Here is a 22568-nt window from a genome sequence, read left to right as displayed (position 1 = left end):
CCTCGACAGTTGCCAGTTGCCAGTCGCCAGTTGCTAGTTGCAACATTCCAAATTATTTATGTCATACAACTTATGTCGCTGTTGATTGTAAATTCCCCAATTCCTTAGAACATTACGTTAAGATAAAAAAGACTTTACAACTACCCTCTATATTGAGCAATTCACGAACACTAACACAAAGTGTCATACAAATCGCGAGTGTAATTCGTAGCTTGTCACGCACACTAAACTAATATTCCTTGACAGTTTTTATCGGTTGTCTAACAGCAAGAGACTCTATCTAGAAGTATTAATTGTTACAAGTGTCACAGTCTATCTAGACATATAAATGATCTGAGTGTAGAAGCTTCAAAATTGTTTTTAACGCAGTATGTGTGGCTACTATAACACTGTTATGAAGGAATATGTAACGGTGAGTTATGAATGCTATCTCTGATGTAGATTGTTACGCAGTATCCCCGTACATAAGACGGTGCAGAAATATTGTAGAGTGCCAGCTGCCGCGCTGACAAGAGGCACTTACAATGAACGACAACCAAACAAAGCATTGTATTCGACGCAAATGAATAACTACAGCTCGGCACCTCGCCGCCGGCGTGACATCGGTACCCAGATTAACTCTAACTTCATTTGCATATCTTGTGGAAACAACGGCTGTGTTCATCCCACTTATCATCAAATTCTTTCACCGATCGATACACTGATCAACATTTCATTAATTATCACGCCACGCCACGTTTCACACTGGTCGTGTTTTCGTACGAATCGTGTCCATAAATCGCAATGTATAAGTGATGGCAGATTTGCAATCGAACACGGGTTGTCTGGCCCGGAGTCACGGGAGGTCTGTCGCTCGTCCCGGCTGATTCGGCATGAAATAGTGCCAAGAGAGACTCTTATCTAAAATAAACATCTGAGCGCCAGTGAAACATGTCTTCAATTATCATAAATCGGCGCTTACTGACATGGCTCGACGAAAGCTACGCCCCGCGCAAGGCGACTGTTCTCATGTTCGAACAAATCAAATGAATTTAATGTAACTGCCTCCGTGATAGTCTTGTGTAAAGCTCGCCAATTGTACTTTATGTGCAAATTAAGTTTATTGTACCACAAACAATGATACAAAAACTGAGTCAAGTGTAGACTGGGCGATGATTAATGGCACCTTGTTAAAACAAAAAAATACGTTTATGTATTTGAAATAACTTACAATGTCTTATTACTTGCACGTAGGAATTTTTCTTTACTTATCTACCAATAATGGCTATTGGGGCAGTAAAGTCATCGAATCGAACACGTACCGGACGACTTAGTGTTGGTAGGCCCACCACAAGATGGACCAATGATCTGGCCAAGATCGCCGGAATACGTTGGATGAGGGCAGCACAGGACTGACGTTCATTCCGATCTTTGGGGGAGGCTTTTTTCCAGCAGTGGACGTCTTCTGGCTGACATGATGATGATGGACTACCAATAATACATTTTTCCAAAGTCCTAAATAATTGAATTTATATTTGATAAGCGCAAACCTAAAACACAATTTTTTTTCCAACTAAAAAGAGACAGCGACCGATATTTTGAGAGACAGTGAGCGTATCAGTCATTATTAGCTTATTTTTTTATCAAACAGAAATACCAAAACCAGTAAGTTACAAAATGCATATGTGCGAACCAACATACACAAATTGTCTCATTCGATGAGATCTACAATTGTGCTCGTCACCTGAGACATAAGATGAATTATTACGTCTCATTTGCCCAGTAATTTCACAAGCTACGGCGCCATTCAGACCAGAACAGAATAATGCTTACACATTACTGCTTTAAGGCAGAAATAGGCGCCGTTGTGGTACCCATAATCTAGCCGGCATCCTGTGCAAAGAAGTCTCGCACCGATTGTGCCCTTCCAAATGCTGGCAATACTAAACTACATTGATATCCTGATGTTTATGAGTACTTAAGTTAAAAGTTATAAGAGTGAGCTGAAGAATCCATTAAAACAATACTACATACGTAAATGATAAACTTTGACGAGTTGTATCTCTTTGAAGTATACAAAAAATATAATAAACAATTAGTAAATAGCATAATGACTATTTGACATTTGAGTGTGTTTGTTGCATCATTTTACATATTATATTGTAATTGATGATGAAATGATCTGTAAACCTTGATATAAAAGAGTGGCAATGAGTTTCTTGCTACTTCTTCTCATTAGCTCAACCCTCTACGAAGTAGCGGTGGATTCAATAAGAAAAATTTTTTTTTTGACATTCATAAGTGTCATTTCCGTGACCTACGTAAATAAACTGATTTTTACAACAATTTAAGTCAACTCAAAAGTTGAGTTTACTGTTTTGTACTCACAGTTAAAGTACTTAAAAATTTAAATAATAAGTAGTTTGAATTACATTAATTTTGCTCTATTTTTTTAGTGTGAATTTTTGCTTTTGCTCTTTAATCTAGTGTTGCCATCTACCTCATTAATTATTAATTAAATACATTTTAAGTAAATACAGAGCGTTACCACCTTATTCATAATGGTCCGCTAACTTTAAACAGCCGCTTAGGAGTGTTTTTTCTCATTCTGACTTAGGTCAATAGAAGAAGACAGAGTGAGAATTAGCAATGTTTTAAGTTAGCAGACTATTATGAATAAGGGGGTTAGTATTTTTGTTAATTATGACTATTATGTTGATGATTTCTGGGTGTCATAATTCAATTGCATTTTTTTTTAATTATGTGTATCTGGTAGTTTTAGAGTACCTAAGTACCTACCTAATACAGTAACACGTATCAATTTGTACTAAATAATATAATGCCTAGGTATAAATAAACAATACCTATATTTATGATTGATTTATTGTCGAAGTTTATTGTAATTGTAAATGCAAATGTCTGACTAATGATAGATAATTGTTATTATATTGTTTATGTGTATTAAGTATTTACATAAAAGCCTTATTATAAGTTCCAGTAGTTAAATATTTCAATGTTTAATAACTTTATTGCCTTCTGTTAAATTTTTACGTCACATTTCGTTATTTTTTGGTGTTTAAGATCACTACTAGTAGTAATATTTTATTATCTTAACAATTAATGTTGTTTAAAAAAAAGATTTTTTTTTTATATTTATAATAAAACATATAATTCAGTATATATTGTCAATGAATGTGACATGGTGAAGTTAAATATATTAATATACTAGCTGACCCGGCAAACGTTGTTTTGCCATATATATTATTTTTACAGTTACACCGTTTGTTGGACATTGCAATATTACTTTATTTTTCTAAAATAAAAGATCTTTTCTAAAATAAAGTACCTTAGTTACTCCTTATTACATCAGCTCACTTCAGAGATTAGCCGCAACAAACAGACAGATAGACAGACAATAATTTAAAAAAATATTATTTTGGTGTATATATATATATTCATATATATGTAGAAAGAAACGGTTATTTCAATATTACAAACTGTTACTCCAATTTTATTTATATGTATAGTTGTAATGTTGCGAGTTAGCAGTGTAGTACGGTAACTGCATAGAGTTGTTATATTTTTGCGCGCGCTATTTCGCTACGAGGTCGATCGTAGAGTAGTGCCGCTCGCGCCGAACCCCGTGTCGCCAATGAGTAGTGCCTCCCCTCCGCAGGGCCGTCGGGGCGCTGAAGGCGGCCAATGGCGGCCACGGGGCGGAGCTGGAGCTGTCGGGGCTGCTGCACGCCGGGCTGGTGAAGCGCGAGCCCGAGGACCTGTCCCGCAAGGTGCTCGCCGAGCCCGAGCACGCGCTCTCGCCGCGACACAAGGTGCGTCACACCACCGCTCGCCGCCGCCGCGTGCGCACGCACTCACACACTCAGACCGCGGCCATGTCGCGCCCGCTCGCTGCGTCCCATGCGCCCAGCTCGCTGTGACGGCGCCCGCCCGCGCCTGTGTATTGTATTGTGTCCGTGCTCGTGAACTGTGAACCGTTGTAGTGAGTCCGGCGCGGCATGTACGCCTCCACGCTCCGCAGCGGCCAGTTGTCGTGGGACGCGTGTAACCGGCGCGTGTGTCCGCAGGTGCCGGTCGGCGAGCCCGAGGCTGCATCGCCCTCTCCGGCGCCGTCGCGAGCCTCCTCCGCCGGCTCGCTGCTCCCGGACGCCGCCATGTACGCGGCCCAGATGTTCGCTCCTCCGGGAACCCCCAGTCCGACCCCCTACGGGGACCAGTACTCCCGCCAGACGACCGCGTTCGCGGGAGAGCCCTACTACAGAGAGTACTTTGTGGGAGAAGGCTACCAGCAGAGAGCGGCTCCCCCGTACAATGACACGGAGTCCACGTCTGCCTCCAACTTTGGGGAGCGCTATGCGGCTCCTCGCTACCACAGCAAGAGTGTGATAGCGGCCGCCGGCCTCACAGTCGACCTTCCCTCGCCTGACAGCGGAATCGGCGCTGATGCGGTGACTCCTCGCGATCACCAAGCCATCCAGCAGGTCGGTGTAACGAGTGATAGGGGCGCGGGCGGGCGGGCTTCACACAGACACACCAAACACGACTCTTACAGGAACTAACAGCTTCAATATAACTTGCTATATAGCTTACAGCATGACCCACTAACAAGTGAACACATGAAACATTATAATATGTAAGCCATAAGACATGTCACCACAATCATTTACTTCTATCGATGCCAATATGATGTGTTGTTTTGTTAAAATATGTCAATATTTAACAAGATGGCGTTTGTCAGATAGATTTAAGTAATATCACTGAAGCCCTCCCGCGCTTATATCACGTTCAATACTTTTAAGAGAAACTTACTTAACTCATCTAAGCTTGCTCATAAACATTACAAAACAAACAATGTATTAAGAGTACGGCGCAAAAATGTCAATATATTTTACAATTTAAAGAGTGATCACACAATACTCGTTGTTACCGCATGTCATGGATGAGTTAATATTGAATATTGAAATTGGTTAAATACTCTTTAGTTTACGCAATTTTAAACAATGTTACGCATTTGTGTGTTTATAAATTTCCCCTTCATTGATATATTTTTTGTATGTGTAATTCAATCTTACATTTTAAAGATTTATTTATTCAAATAAGAATATTACTACCTAGCTATGTCATATAAGATTATAACATTACCAAAAGACCACACGAAGTGTCAAATTAAATTAATTTTGTTTGCTATATTTTAAATAATATTCTTTAACTTCACAAAAGCAATTGTAACTAAAAATAACATTTATATAATTTGAAATAATTTGTAGTAATGATACAGTAAAATGACTTATAAGAAATGTCTGTTAACTGATTATGAATCGCGTAATTTAAAAGATATCATTAGATAACGGTCTCGTAAATAACGTCTTTATTGATGCATTCGTATAATAGTTTACATAAAACAATGGCTACTTTGCCACGCAAGACCTTCAATTAAACAACCAATTGTAAATTAAATTTGCGCTCAAAGTTATGTGCTTACATATTTAAATTTAGAAATAATAGATTGACGTGCTGGAAATACAATCGGGCTAACAATTAAGGGTATGTTCCGATATGCACTGCGACGACTGTACAGTGTGACGTCTTAAAATTAATTTAAAACGGAACGCAATCCCGTATACTGTCAGCCGCATTTTTTGACGCAGCATTCAAATGAGTGTATTAAAGTTTTCCATTTCATTAAAAAAACTTTTGTTGGAGTACTGTCAAATTAAAAATATTTTAATGAATATTTTAGGCACTCGAGTGGTTTTGACTGATCACGTGATCAAAGTACTGCGAGTACCTTACCTCGAAAACGCCAGTGCTCACAGTAGAATATGGCGGCGATTTATGATGTCATATATTTCCCTAGGGTACTGCGGCAGTATACTGGCAGACCATAACGGAACGAATTTTTCTACAGTGATAGCACTGTGCAGTGCATATCGGAACGTACCCTAAGTGGTCTAGAAGCAGTTCTAGGTGTGGCTTGCACGAGTCCGTACTCAGCTACTCGATACTTGCTACCAGGCAGATCTGAATCTTAAATTATTTATCTATTGTTGCTCGTATAAAGTTGGCAAAGTAGGAATTATTCGCAATAAAGATAACTTGATCGCCGCTGTCATAATAATAGACCTTACTGTCAAACTACATTTTAGAGTTGGCCTATTAAAATGTTGACTTTAGTAAACCTAAACTTTAGCCAATTTACTGTTGCTGACCAGATTTATATCTCACTTTAGACAATAAGTAATGTTAAATTCATGAGTTCACAACTACTTAATTCTCAACCTTGTACTACCTCTCTTGCTCACTTTAATTAAAAAAAAATATACCATATATTTATGTCATATTGTCATATTATTTTTCATATGTAAATTTATTTTGTCAAATCTGGGCAACAAAAACCTAATGTTAACCGTTATGTAGTTTTAAATCTTAGATCATTACGTCTAGTTCGACTCTAACACCTGTGAAAACTTAGAAAAAAATATACTTTAAAACTAACCTCTATTTTGAACAATTCACGCAAACCAACACTAAGTGTCATACAAATCGCGAGTGTAAGACGTAGCCTGTCACTCACACTAAACCAATTTTCTTGGTCTGTTTTTATCCCTTATCGCAACAGCAAGACTCTATCTAGACGTATAAATTATCTAAGTTTTAAATAATATATCATATGGCTTTATAGTTTAAAATAATATAAAGCTGTAATAATGGTTTAAAAATATATATATCTCGCAATCGTAAGGCCTAATACTCATAATGATGTGAATGATAATTACATACTGGAATAGCGCTAAAAGTTAACTTTATACAAAAACTTTAATGTTCTTTATTTATGTGGTCCGATGATGATTCGAAAAAAATTATTATATTAAGTAAATTAATTTATGAATAGGAAACTACGGAGACTCATTGTATCTAGTAAGTAGTTCGTAGAAATCAATTCCCTCTAAAATATGTGTGTCAAACGAAATCTTTTGTATGTCATTTTACTTTTAATATGTGTTTAACATGTGTCGCTTTGGACATACTTACAGTTTTCATAATATCAATCGCTGTAAAACTAATGTTTTTTTTTTGAAGGCGTTAAAATAATGTAGATATAAAAAGCAGAATACATCACATAGCGACTTTGCAAATCTTCATTTAGAATATAAATAACTGAATCTCACTTTATTAGAAACGTGGCTTCAGGCAAATTTTAACTGTATTATTATTTAACATAAAATGGTTTCTGAATAGATCTCATAATGTATGATCTAAAAGTTTTCAATACAAAATTATTTGGCTAAGAAATAGATAACATATTATCAATAATATAAGCCAGGTACTCAATATTACTTTCATCACAAGAAATCTGTCTTTATTAGCAAATTTCTCACTTATCTACTTCCTACTCAGTGACCGGCAAAGCTTGTTTGGTAAAGATTACTTACAGTTATATGACGTGTAGGGGTGTTTGAACATAATAAATCTTATCTAATTACCAACATTCAAACAGTAACTATATTTTATTGACTTAATTATCATGTGTGACATACAACTCCTTATCTTGATAGAGCTAATGAGGATCAATTTGGGATGTATTAAGCAATTTATATTGAACGTGTCGATACAGTCGTTCGAGTATACGGTGATATGCCAGCAGCCTGTGGGAGAAGACGGGCGAGGAACCCCTGCGGCGCACCACTCCCCTGCGCAGGCGCCGCGCACACGACCCTGGCATGACTTTGGCAGACAAAACGATGCGGATAAGATACAAATTGCTAAAGTGTAAGTATTTATACTTAACTGTTTCATCAATTACTTACATGTATCGATTTCGGGGTATAAATCAAATCAAATCAAAATCACTTTATTCATGTAGGTCACGGAAGTGACACTTATGAATGTAAAAAAAAATTCCTATTGAATCTACTGCTACTTTGAAAAGGGTTAAGCTAATGAGAAGAAGTAGCAAGAAACTCATTGCCACTATTTTAAATGTGGTGTAAACCCTCTCGCTTTTGAATATCCCTGTTTGGCCTGTAATTCATGACTGCTTTTTTACGCTGTAAAGTCCTCAGAAAAATCCGCGTCAGCATATAACGCCTCTTAAGGATAACTCACAATGATATTTCATTAATCAGTTTTAACCCGCACGAAATTAAATTTTCACAGCTACTTTTGCTAATTTATATATTCTTATAATCACGGAAATACAAAACCTAACTAATATGACAATGAAATAAAAGTTACAGGAAAAAATCATTCAAAATTTCGACAACAGTGGAAGTTTTTGAAGTTATACTTCTATAGGCGTGTTATGAAAAAACAATGAGAGTGAAATTTTAAGATGCGCGCGCATCACTGTAACACAAAAGTAACAGGTTGAAGGTTCCCAAAATTTTCTGACGTTTGCGTCATTTGTATTTTGTTTTGGTTTCGTCTTCCATTCTTAGGACAGGCAAAGGGTTCAAGCCCATACAGCCGTATTCATTATTAAATAATTAATTGTCAAAGTTATCTTTGCATGATTTTTATGCTATTCGTGCTAAAATGATTTATTCCTTTAAATCATTTTAATGATTTTTGCTTCGTTAGGCCAAAGAAGTATAACTTCTTACGTGCTTACGAGTATATAAGTACACACACACTATTTTATTATTCTGTAAAGTCCTTATAAAAATCCGCGGCAGCATACATCGCCACCTAAGGATAACTCACAATAATATTTCACTAATCAGTTTCAGTTCAACTGAGATTTCACAGCTACTTTGGCTTATTTATATACTCTCGTAATCACGACAAAACAAAATCACGACACGTACAAAACCTAACTAATATACAAACTATTGACAATGAAATAAAAGTCTCAGAAAATAATCATTCAATAGTTTCGACAACAGTGGAAGTTGTTTCTTTTTTGTGCTAGACCTCGTAAAGTAAAGTCACTGTCAAAGACCGAGGTAATTCAATTATAATGATTAGCGAGGAGCTAACTGTTGTGAAGTAAACAATGAATCAGTAAGTACAAGGCGACACGCCTCGCACGTGAGCACGAACACATTCTCCGACCAGTTTTTCCGTTCTTCAAAATTTATTGAATTACGTTGTTTATATAAACTATCTATACCTACGGTTTTACCATCGCATGATTTTTAGTAGTCATGTTTTTAAAATAACGCGTTTTAAATCAAATCAAAACCACTTTATTCATGTCTGTCACGGAAATGATACTTATGAATGTCAAAAAAAATTGTTTTTCTTATTGAATCTACTGCTACTTCGTAAAGGGTTGAGCTGATGAGAAGAAGTAGCAAGGAACTCATTCTTTTAAATCATGATTTACATTTTGATCGTTTTACAAATCATTTCAATTACAATATAATATGTGAAGTGATGCAACAAACATACTCAAACTTCAAATAGTTAATGCCTTACACGAGTTAGTCAAAAAAGTAAATGTAAATTAATACAAAACAAAAGTTATTGAGTACAGTAGCTGCATCATCCACACACACCGTAAATAAATAAAGGTATTTTGTGAGCACAAGCATCAATAAACCAAAGGCACTTTACTATTATAGGCCAGGCCAATAAGTAAAAAAGTCTAATACTTATACCTATGAACTACTTAAGCATATCATTGTCTTTTGTTAAGCTTGTTGTTGTTCTTATGTAATTAATTTATCCATTGCGAATTTACTGCTCGCACGCAAACCTAAGAGTTTGCGAGTATGTCTTGCTCTAATATTAAGAGTTTGCTTCATTAAATATATAAAAATATCAATAAAAGAGCAAATCGCTCGTATAGATATCAAAGTGTAACGTTGTGTAATAAGAAGTAGAAAATATGTTTCTTAGCGTTATTAAATAAATAAATTAATACGAGTTTGGAAGAGAGAGGTACCAACGTCCTGCAGATGTCCGAACTAATATTGACATTCCACTTCGCACCTATAGATTTGACCCTTTCTAGATACTGCATTTACAAATTCCCAGAAAAGTTCCTACTCTCTAAGATTTACGTTTTCAATAATCACTACGAATATATATTTTTTTAATGAAAATAAGGGATAAGACGAGCAGGACGTTCAGCTGATGGTAATCAATACGCCCTGCTCATTACAATGCAGTGCCACTCAGGCTTCTTGAAAAACACTAAAACTGTGCTCGTCACCTTGAGACATAATGATGTTAAGACTCATTTGCCCACAAATTTCATTAGCTACGGCGCCCTTCAGACCGAAACACCGCAATGCTTACATATTGCTGCTTCACGGCAGAAATAGGCGCCGTTGTGATACCCATAATCTAGCCGGCATCCTGTGCAATAGTTTTATCTATCTGCGATATTTTCATAACAGGAAAATATTGTAAAGAATGAATCAATTGCTCGTACCCAACAATAGCATTTCGTTAATTATATTCAGACATCACTAATAATTGTTAGCACAACGGCAAAGCGACGAGGTGCTAAGTAAGGCTTCGTGATTCTTGAATATAGTTGTAAAAGTTCGTGTCAATTGGTAATTTCAACGTTTGTCTTAATTACCCAATTTATGTTTGGATATGTGGGTTTTTGGTTGAATATTTTTCTCTCTATTATATCATTTGTTGCTATATCATATGCCTTGAGACTTCAAGTATTTATTGAGGAGATAGTATGACAAACGTCGTATCCCACCCAATGTCGTATCAATCTAGAAACATATAACAAAGATCTTTTCCAGCGTTTCGTGAAATATTCCAATAACAGGTAGTTTTATAATAATACATCATCGTCAGCCGGAAGATGTCCACTGTTGGACAAAGGCCTCCCCCAAAGATTTTCACAACGATCGATCCTGCGCTGCCCTCATCCAACGTATCGGCGATCTTGACCAGATCGTCGGTCATCTTGTGGGGGGCCTACCAACACTGCGTCTTCCGGTACGTGGTCGCCATTCGCCATATAATACATAATTTAAATGAATTAATCATAAAATTTAACATATTCGTAATTTTCCTAATAAGTACTGATTCTGTTTGGAACGGCTGAATATTTGTTTCATTGTGTATTTAGAAATAATGAAACACAAAGTAACTGAATGTTGTAATCTTAAGAGGCTATTACCCTTACCGTACGTATCAAATTTAAATGTCTTTTTTTCTCTTATCAAGGAATTAATTGTATGAGGCTCTTGTTTGTCACGAATTTAACGCAGACCAATTTTATTCGATGTTTTTGTCGGAAGATATAAGTGGGATTTGGTGACAACGATCCCAATTGGTGTCAATATTCTTAAAATAACCAATAGATGTTTTCTTTTTCATGCCTCTTAATCAGGATGGAATTAGCAATTACACCATTTGGTAAGTATTTCATGTGCTTATATGAAAATCAATAGATATTTCAACGGATTGCATTGTTTTTGCAAACTTTTAGTAATATTTCTAGTTTGTAGCGATATGTAGTCGTATTTTGAACTTTTCTTAAAATTGCGGATGCCTTATACCTCTAGCTTCCATTTCACCCACTTGAATAGATTACAGACAAGGCAGAACTTATATATTATAAAATAAAATCCTAATTAAATACGATTCCATCCTCATCGTATATGTTTTAAACAGTTTTTCAGTGAACACTGTCATTGCGCGGTGTTGTATTCAAAGCGCGGTCGTAACACAATTGAATGCAAACTCTGCCTAATAAACGCGTAGCAGAGTTTGGCATCAGATAATTGTCGAGTTTATTATTGTTTGTCAATAAAAAACACTCATAAAGTTACCTACGACATCAAAATATAATATTGTTATTATGATATGTCATTATCATCTTTGATCGCCATGTATTTCTATAGTAGTTAAATGTAAAACGTAGAAGTAAAATAAATGTTTAAATCGACGAATTAAATGCGCCGTTAATGTGACGGAAACAGACATCAGTGTGATAAGTGCATTTAGAATTACTATCACAATAATTACCGTTCGAGTGATGGTAACGCTATCTGTTTTTTCAATCTATTCCAAGCATATATCTTAAGTTTAGTAAATAATGATAAAAATGTTTCTATTTCTACAAGTTGACATCATCATGAGTCAGGCGAAGATCTACAAAGTGTACTTAGATTTTGCTGAGACTTTACTTAGTTTTTGTTTAAATGAAATACTTTTTAAGGGATTACAACGTGTGTATTAGTATTTTTTTTTTAATTTTGTTGAAATTGTTACGTGTGGACGTTTTTTATTGAAATAGATACTTTTAATAGATTACAATGAATGCGATATTGTATCTGGAATTGTAGAAATTCATGAAAGGGACGTTTTCGTTTGATAGTTCAAGTATAACTTTTTAACTATAGTAAATATATAAATCTAATACAAAAATAACGAATAACTATTTATTTTGTTTTATTTCCATATAAACCAAATGACAACTACATGTTACTTACTATCTAAAACTGATACATATCTATTTAATTTATTAATATACATGCGTTTTAAGAAATAAAAAAATTATTCGTTTTCGTACGAGAAAGTAAAACGTACACAAAAGCGCCGTGCCTATTACAATGCAGTGTCGTTCAGGATTCTTGAAAAATCCAAAAATTCTAATCTGCACTATAATTATGCTCATCACCTTGACACATAAAATGCAGAGTCTCATTTGTTCAATAATTTCACATAAAGTAGACGTAAATATTTGATGTTAATTTGAACATAGTACCTCCACGCCTACCTGATAAAAAGAGTCATGACAGATGAAAAAGTAGAGTTTTTATTTTGGTCGTGTTGAAATATATGCAATACTGGAATCCTAACTCACTCTGTACTGTAGATAATGTATTTACATTTAATGTTTAACAGGAACGAGAATTTCGAATCCAAGTAACTTAATCAAGACATGTGTACACTATTCATTATCATCTCAAAAAGGTTCCTAATTTAAAGTAATGGGCCTTCTTAAATTACATCCTGCGTTTTAAATCTTGTTTAGTTACGTATTCAAATACCTTATTCCTTAACCATGATTTTAGAGTGTAACTTCATTATTTTCAACAGTCATATTTTAAAAAAAGTTGTTTCAATAATAATTCGTACTTACATTTTTGCAATATAGTATGAATGATTTTACGCTTAAGTAGGATGACAAAAATGGCACTTTAAATATAAAGGCTTTTTTATTATTTGCTATTTTAGGATTATCAAAAGCGTTTGACTAGGTTGGTCATGCTACCCGTTAAAATAAATATACATAATAATAAATAAATATTAATGATAAAGCTTTGAAAGTTTATAAAACTCTACTCAATAATTGAATATTTACAGAGTGAGGAGAAATACGAACCAAACAAGGTTAATTTTAGGTCCGTTTTTGATGTTGTATCTATAGACTACATATCTAGTCAAAATATCATGTTAAATAATCGTTTTTTCTTTTCTTTGCGATACATCAGCACCATATTTTTTTTGAGTATAAAATAAATTTAATATTTCTTCTCAATTACCTTTAACATCAATAGAAACTTATATGTAACGTTATTTCATCTGTTTTACATTGCCTTGCTAGCAATAATATTATGCTATAAGTACGTAAATAACACGGACTGCGTCAATTTTACTCTTCCAAATATGGCAATATCGTATTAAAATTATGTTATATTCAATAGTGAAAAATTTTATTTATGTAGATCAAAAACTGCAATGGTGTCACCATACTTACACTTTGACAGCAGTTCAGTTGCTCTTGCACTCAGGAAAATCCATACCTAATCTTACAGACATAAATATTTATCTCTATTTCAGCTATTTTCACTCAATCATGTCATCCGGCATTATACGCTTTAGAAAAGGGCAGCTGTCACCGATCTGTACTAAATACCACTGGACTGGCGTTAGTCAAAGTGCTTTTGTGCCTGTTTGATATTCGCCATTTTGGCGCTGTTGGCCATGTAGCGAGAGTCTGCGGTACTAAAACTAGTGATGACAACCTTAGCAAACATTGATAGATGGTGGGAAATTATTTACAAAAAAAATTGTGTACTTTATTAAGTTGATTCTTGAAGTATAAATAACACGGAAAACGAACGAAATTAATTCAAAATGCAAAAATAATTCAGAGTATTGTACGTTCCTTCGCAGCCATTTGTATTATACGTCAAAATTAGTTCTCTGGACGCTCGCGAGTGGCGCTTCAAATAGGCACCAAAACTTTGCTGTCAAACATATGGAACAGCCTGTCCAGTTGTATTTGCTCAGATAGTACATAAAAGAGCTAAATATATATTATTTTACGTACCGTTTATTGTATGTACATGAAAATATCTGATATTCATTATTTTCATGAACGAAATATTCATTTATTTATTTATTTGGAAACAAATACAGATACATCCTTAAACATAAAGTAGATAAAGTAAAAGTAGAAATATGGACACAAGGATGTCTCCTTAAACAGTTTCACTAAGTACACTTAATATTTAAATTTACACATAAATTACACTTAGTAGCAGACAACCAATTAATAAATAAATCTAACATAATGCAGTTGTAGACATTGTTACAATTTAGAATAAAATTGTTTGGTCAAGTGAATAATAATACCATTAATAACTCTTTTTCACATTCTTTTTTTTTCTAAATAATATGTATAATGATTTTTATGATGTTTTTTTTTAATACATCCGTATACAATTTCGTGCACAGGGACAAAAATAGTTCTTTAATACCACGGGGATTAAAGACTGTTTATAATTCTCAATCTGTTAATATACTACTGTAAGGGATGGTGGTGATAATGTTGCGACTGACTTCCCTAATTGTTGAAATATAAATATTAGAATCCTATTATTATAAATTATGTCTTATTGTTCCTTTAAGTAAACCTTTAAGTAAATGCGTATTGAGTAACGTACATTAAATCTTTCATTGCGCTCAGATTCTACTTTAGAATCAATCGCTATGTTCGAATTTCAAATTTAGAATCATTCGCTCCGCTCTGGTTTGAAGGAAACACTTTTAAAGTAAGTGTTTGCCGCTTTGGTAAACAATATACTATTTATTATTATGTATTTAGTTTTTAATTGTTCTGACCTTTAATTTATGTAAATGTTATTAATACTACTTGTAGTATTTTGTTCAATTATATTATGTTGATATTATGATTTTTAAAAGAGCAGTTGTTGAGGTTATTGCTGATTCACAATATAACTAGATGTACCAATCAGTGACAGTGTTCAAATGTAGTTAACAATCACACAAAAGTGATTATACTACCTTCTAGAAAAATATTGTTTGACCTTGACTTATCTCTTTTTTATGTAATACATTATTTCGTATGCGAAATTCATCAAATTCAAAGTCATATTCAAATAAAATTTATTAAATTAGGCTTAAACTAAGCGCTTTTGAATCGTCACTACGAATATTTCTTTTAAATTACTGAATTTACTATATTATGTTCCTAAAAAATTGAACTCGTGAGGAGAACATATTATAAGAAACTCAACGGCCAGTCTTTTCAATCAAATAGTGTATTTTACAATGGCTGTAATATAAATAACAAATTTTGACTTATTGTTGGCATATCTTTTGACGCGTAGGGATCATAGCAGTATTGAGGTTAACTTTGAAATGAAATTTTTAACCGACTACAGAAAAGGAGAAAGTTCTCAATTCGTCGGTATGTTTTTTTTATGTTTGTTACCTCAGAACAACTACTCGTTTCGAGATAGAGAGAGTGAGATGTGCTTGAGTCGCACGCGCGACGTTAGGAGGCGGGTTGCGGGAGGACTCCGATTCCAAACATAGCAATAATCGTTACTAGAATTACATTGTATAATAGTACGCAATTATTTTTATACTTCTTAGTGCATATTATATCTATTGTTTTGGAGTAGTGTTTTTGAAATTGGTTGTATTTTCGTTAATTTTTTTTTAAACAACAATGGCAACATTTTGTAAATGTAAACAAATAGAGCGATCGCTATGCACCCAAGTTGCGTGTCATGCGATGCCTTATAACCGACAATCAGCTCGCTACCATTATCCCTAAGCGTTTTCATTATCTAACTACCACTGCCGTGCAGCCTACACTGTTAAAGATTCTCAGAATAACCACAACTTAAAAGCCACTAGAGGCAAAATTGTTATAGTTTAGATGTGAAACATAAATTAAAGTTGAGCTCAGATATTTGCTCGGCAACTTGATAATAGAGTAATAGATTTTTGAAGAAATCACACTATTATTCACGATAGTCTCTGAATTTGTGACGTGAAATAATAATAATAATAACTTTTATTTTCTCACCAACAACCAAAATTACAATACAGCGAAAACTTAAAAATACAGGGGATACAAAAGTTTTGGCCGTGGATCGCTGGTGCCTGTGGTAGGTAATAAAATACCTGTATTACTGGTCACCAGGATTCCACTTTTACAGTGACTTTTTTAGCTCTGAAAATCAGAAGGATAGAAGTAAATGTGTGTGTATGTATGCATGAGAGGGAGAGTGCCTATGTATGTGTGTGTGTGTGTGTGTGTGTGTGAGTGTGTGAGTGTGTGAGTGTGAGTGGTTGTGTATATAAAGTTACATTGTAAATATACGAGTAATTTCAAAGACTATTGTAGAAATGTTTACATCAATCTTAGTAATACAATGGCTCTACAACTTCCATAAGAAGACTGATAAGACATACTTTACCGGAGAACGTATTTTACATTTGAATTATTATTACATAATCTCAAAATAATCCGTTTATGTATCTTTAGCTTAAAAATATAGATATTGTTAGTTCTGATCAAAATTAATAGATTTACTTTTTTTATGACAATAAGGGACGAGACGGACAGGACGTTCAGCTGATGGTAATTGATACGCTCTGCCCATAAAATGCAGTGCCGCTCAGGATTCTTGAAAAACCTAAAAATTCTGAGCAGCACTACAATTGCGCTCGTCTCCTTGAGATATAAGATGTTAAGTTTCATTTGCCCAGTAATTTCACTAGGTACTACTAATTTTACTTATTTTATGTGTTCCATATTTATATTTGGAAAATAAAATACCTAATTGAAAGTCCAGAAATCTCTGGAATTTTATAATATGATATAATACATATTTATATAATTGGGCGGCGCATGTCACAGGCCACAGACCCCGCGGGACATCGCTCGCTGCTATATCGAATCGTATCTTTTTACCGCGAGCACTTTGTTCTCGCTACATTCCGATTCTTTTTGCGCACTCATCAATTTCCGCGCCTCTTTCGATTGATTTATTCATGATAGGACCTCGTCTTCACGCAGGAAGTACCCTTTTTTCGGACGGTGTGCTGCTGAAATTTGTAATGAAGCTCATTGGAAAACAATGCGTTATTTATTACTGAATATGGCCATCACTCAGGTGATGAACATCTACTTGTCTTTATACGGCACTGACGCACAAATTTAATACCTTCTTTGTATTGTTTTTAAAATCTGTTTCGTTTAAATGCTTAAAAAATTGGAAATTTATAAAATTATTCAAAATATATCGCAATAACAATGGAAAGCTGCGTCAGAGATGGAAATTGTCTGCGAAATAGCTCGTGGGGATCAGATAGGACAGGCAGCGCTGAGAGCGATCACTCAATGTCGGCTCGGGTTTGCTTTGAGTAGCTTTTATCAGTAACCGCTGAGTTAAATCGCCAACATCGGCGGGCTGTTTACCAAATTGTTTCCAATAAGCTTCGAGTAACAGTGTTTCCACAAGCGGATAACTAAATTGCAAATTCTTTATCGACATTCCAATGCAAAATTTATTGGTGGATTAAATAATCCTTTGGCGATTTATAGACTTTATCGTGTTACGTAATTTAAGAAACTGAACCGTGAAATGTTTAACTGATAAGTCCTGACTGTGTTCTATCGTGGGTACAGGGCTGGATGATGGCGTGGGTAGTCACAAGTCGGATCACGGGCAAGAAGGAGAATCTCTCGTTTTGTTGTAAGACATTTAATTTGATGTTGCGCTGTTCTTCGGCCGCAGTTGAAACGAGACAGATCACGCGATCATCTAATTTAGTGGGGTTTCCCTTCCGCCTCTCGTAAGCAAAGGAAACGGCGAGAAAACAGTTTTTATTGCATAGTTAGCTCTGGAAATCCACACCTTTACATAACTACGCCGCCGTCAAGCTTACGGACACTGCAATTAAGATTTCCACTTTTTGTAGTCTTTTATTGCTTTACTTCATGGAAACTTTATTGTCGAGATCATGTTACTGAAGATAACTATCTCAAAGAAGAAATCGCACTTTTTCTAAATGTTTAAAAACCAGACCTCATTTTATAGTTTATGTTACAACAATCGCTGTCTGTTATTGTTGCCACAATGTTAATTCCAGTATTGTACGATATCTACATCTAAACAACGGACCTGTCGTTACCTAATCACTGTTTTTATTTTGTTGGCCCGTTTTACTAAGTGTTTATTTTATGTTTGTTTAGGTTTACACCGTACGGCTTCAAATACCACTTAGAAACAGCAAGCAGTAGTTCGCAGAGGCGAGAGGACGACAGGATTACGTACATCAATAAGGGCCAGTTCTATGGCATCACATTGGAGTATGTCCATGACCCTGACAAACCATTGAAAAATCAAACTGTCAAGGTAAGTAATATAATAATAAGTAGGTACACCTAATTGGTCATTAATTGAGAGTGACTTCTATTTAAATTATTTTGGTACAAAGTTTGTAATTGGCTAGCGATTAGCAGAATGGATGGTTCCACATGCAAACTAAGCTAAGTATTTCAGATCCAAAGTCAAAAGATAGTTAATGTTTTGTTTTGTGACTTTTAGTATATTTTTTGTGGATGTGTTCAATATCTTTGCTACAAATACGAGAAGTGAACTGGTTCCTTTTTAAATTAGAAATTTCGGATAAGTTTTGTTCGGGGTGTCAAACAATAATTTTTTTATGATTTTGTGGACTGGTTCCTTTCTGCTAAGCGCTAGCCAATTGAGATTTACTTATCCTATAATGATACTATAACACAAAGAAATTTGAAAACAAAATTTTATGAACGATGCGGGACTCGAACCCGTGACCTATCGCGTTCCGGGCGAGCACTCTTCCAACTGAGCCAATCTTTCGAGTGACGTATCGTTTATAAAATCTTGTAAGCTTAGTTCAACTCTCAGGTCGTGGCTTTCGTCAATTTCCTAATATGCAAATATTGGGATTGAAGAGGTTATGAACTGTAAAGTAGATCCTGTAGATGGAGCCACAACCGGAGAGTTTAACAAGGCGTACAAGAGTTTATCAATTTATTTCGAGTCCCGCATCGTTCATAAAATTTTGTTTTCAAATTTTATTTGTGTAATTAATCCCAGAAGTGAGGGTTATCACTTAAAAAAATATAACAGATTGTTTATGATACTATAAGTTAAACAAAGCCATCATTCTCTAGTTCTTTTTCATCATTCTTTTCTTAATGGATATATTTTTGGTCCTCGTTGTCTAACTCTCTGGCTCTACTGAAGGTAAGACAATTAAAATCAGTGTTGGGTAATACCCAACTAATACACTGAGTAGCAAACTTTTTTGGGACAAGACGCTGAGTATCGTGTTGACTAAGAAGTAGCCTTAATTTTGTTTTTTACTTGATAGACTATTTTATTTTTATTTTATAGATAGACTGTTATTAGATAGATTATCTATATATATAAAAATGAATTGCTGTTCGTTAGTCTCGCTAAAACTCGAGAACGGCTGGACCGATTTGGCAAATTTAGGTCTTGAATTATTTATGGAAGTCCAGGGAAGGTTTAAAAGGTGAATAAATATGAAAGTGTTCGGAATTAAATAAAAACAACAGTTCAGAAATCAAATTGAAAGAATAGTTTAAAATGATAACTTACTAGAATTTATATCTTTCTTACTTTCTCAGGAGGAAAAAAAATAAACTTAATTTTATATACAGAACAACGACTGTCGGGTCAGCTAGTAGTATATATATATTTGAGGTTTTAAGTAGGTATTTAAAGTTTTGATCATATTTTTTTGTATTCATCTGTGTGCTAGTACTAAATAAAGAAACAATTGTCACCCTCAGAAAATATCAGATACCTCTTTTCTTAAGTCCGAAGGCAGCGAAAGTGTAACTAGAGGCTTCAAGGGCATTGGGAGTGGTAACAAGTTACTATCAGATGACCTTCATATTCCTTTGTCCCTTAATCAATATTATATAAAAAAACTATAGTACTGCAACCCTAATATCCTAGTACCTAATGATTTTTCAATATGTTAGGTACGTATTCATTTTAATTTCTTATATTCCTTTTATTTTATTTGCGCCTATTTCTGCCGTGAAGCAGTAATGTGTAAACATTATTGTATTTTGGTCTGAAGGGCGCCGTACTAGTGAAATTACTGGGAGGGATATTGAGACTTTACATCTTGTCTCAAGGTGATGAGCGCATTTGTAGTGCCGCTCAGAATATTTGGGTTTTTCAATCCTGAGTGGCACTGCGTTGTAATGGGCAAGAAAATCAGTTACCATAAACTGAACGTGCTGCTCGTCTCGTCCCTATTTTCATAAAAATACATAAATATCTAAAACTCTAATTACTTGGAGTGTAGATTCTATTAAGAAGCCCCGTCAAAAAAATATTTTGTAATTGATCTGTAGAAAGTTTCACCACAAGCATTTACTAATTGATACCAAATACAATCCACACTAAGTATCTACCAACAGATATTTGATGGAGTCCCCGTCCCTTAACGGCTCTACGCCGGATGTTTACTCTCGCAGCTTAGAAAGCCTCCTTACTTTAGAGGTCCAACGCAAATGACCGTAAAACATGGCCACATACTCGCTTATACTGGTTAGCACCAGTCTACCTAATTATCATTCATTTTATATATAATTGAATAAACTATCGGCTTCGAGGTAATTTTACTCGGTATTTTATAGAGTGGATATTAAGATGTACTTAGTTTTATTGTCATATAGTGATTCCCGACGGGTTCCCGAGTCCCCGACCGCAAACAAGGCAGTCGTATCGGTTTCACTCCACACAGCTCCTGGTTACTGTTTCATGTTTACCTTCAAGTATTCACTTTCATAACCGCCATTTTTATTATGTTAAAAGTTTTGTTCTATTTTTATACTTCACTGCGCTTGCGTAGTTGGTACCTACTGCAAACTTTAACAAAGTAGCGATCTATGTTAATGAATTATTTTAAGTATCCAAGTTGGAATAATTATATTGAAATGAGTTTGTAAATATTTATTTATGTTTGCACTATGTGGACAGTTTTTGTTAGATGAAAATCTTATGCGTTCGCGTCACCGGCATGTTCATGATAGCGAACGCGATAAAAAAATAAATGTAAAAATATACACTTTTTGTTGAACCCGTGAGTTCGCGTCACCAAAATGCTTATAGCGGTATATCTGTATATATACAGCTGACGTATTGTGCTACATTATTGATTATGATTTAGTGCAAAGCAATATGTATATACTGTGCAATGTGCAATGTGCAATGTGAAATTGTGATTTTGTTTGATTATAATATTTTATTGAAAGTAAATTGAAATTATTAATATAATTATTTTAAACATTATGAAGTTTTCACGTCTATGAGCAGTCTCTGCAACTGCCAATTTTTTATGATAACCGTTTATATTAAAAACTCTTTTACTTATTTCCTGTATGTTAATACATTCAGGCTATCCAAAAAAACATGAAGGTATGGTATGTGTATGTATAACATTGATTGTATAATTATTATTAATTTACGAGAAGTTTAGCGTGATAGAATGTGAGTCCATTATTTCTTCGTGAGAAAAAATGGTGTCCTTGTTATACGATGAGACATATTATTATTAGTAAACCGTGGCAATCGGAAATCCCGGCGTATTATCTCTTCCACTTCCCAAGAAAACGATATAACAAATGAATTAGTGTCGCAACGTATTTTAATAATTCTATAATATTACTCGAAAAACCAGAAAGTCCAGCTTCTTCAATCAAGTTAATCTTGTTCCGATGATCACAATTGCATTGTTTTGATGTGAATACCTATTGCTTTGTTTACATTTTAACAACGGAAAAACAGTATTAACATGTATAATTTTCGCCGTGACTAGAATTATTTCAATTATAAACGATGTAATCTGAACACATAACAAAGATAGTTCGATTAAGCGCTTAGCTCGGAATAATCAGAGATACAATGCGACTTAGTTGGCTATGAAATTATTATGAAAGCTGTTAGTGGGCCTCGAGAGCGTGCATTCAATGCTCGGATAGATATTATAAAGTTTATCTGGCCGCAATCGAGTCCGCATTGTGTACAGCGGCTGATAATTAAGACGACGGTTTTGACAATCGCCATATAGGCACACAATGAACGCCCCGGGAGCCAGCCAGGCCTTGCACGGATAATATCGCTTTTTAAACAATAACCACATCGTATTATGATAAAATAATTCCGATGTAGCAAACACCGTGTCGCTTAACGAGCGCTTGTCTCTCGTAACGAGAAAAACATCGACGCATTCCGATACATATTATTTCTGCGGTATGATTTTATAATAGAAGCGATTTAGTTGCTGTTTCA

The 22568-nt window shown here is 34.7% G+C and overlaps 1 protein-coding gene across 1 annotated transcript in view; it reads left to right on the top strand.

The window, feature by feature from the left end:
- LOC126966385 (protein grainyhead) overlaps positions 1-22568 on the top strand; it is a 95285-nt gene that overhangs the window by 42505 nt on the left and 30212 nt on the right. Inside the window, exons 3-6 of the mRNA XM_050810378.1 lie at positions 3656-3809; positions 4065-4478; positions 7613-7767; positions 18443-18605. Of these exons, the coding sequence (XP_050666335.1) occupies positions 3656-3809; positions 4065-4478; positions 7613-7767; positions 18443-18605 (886 nt within the window). The remainder of the gene's footprint in view (positions 1-3655; positions 3810-4064; positions 4479-7612; positions 7768-18442; positions 18606-22568) is intronic.

This window comes from Leptidea sinapis, chromosome 10, assembly GCF_905404315.1.
Source record: "Leptidea sinapis chromosome 10, ilLepSina1.1, whole genome shotgun sequence".
Lineage (NCBI taxonomy): Eukaryota > Metazoa > Arthropoda > Insecta > Lepidoptera > Pieridae > Leptidea > Leptidea sinapis.
This window is presented reverse-complemented; position numbering and strand designations above follow the sequence as displayed.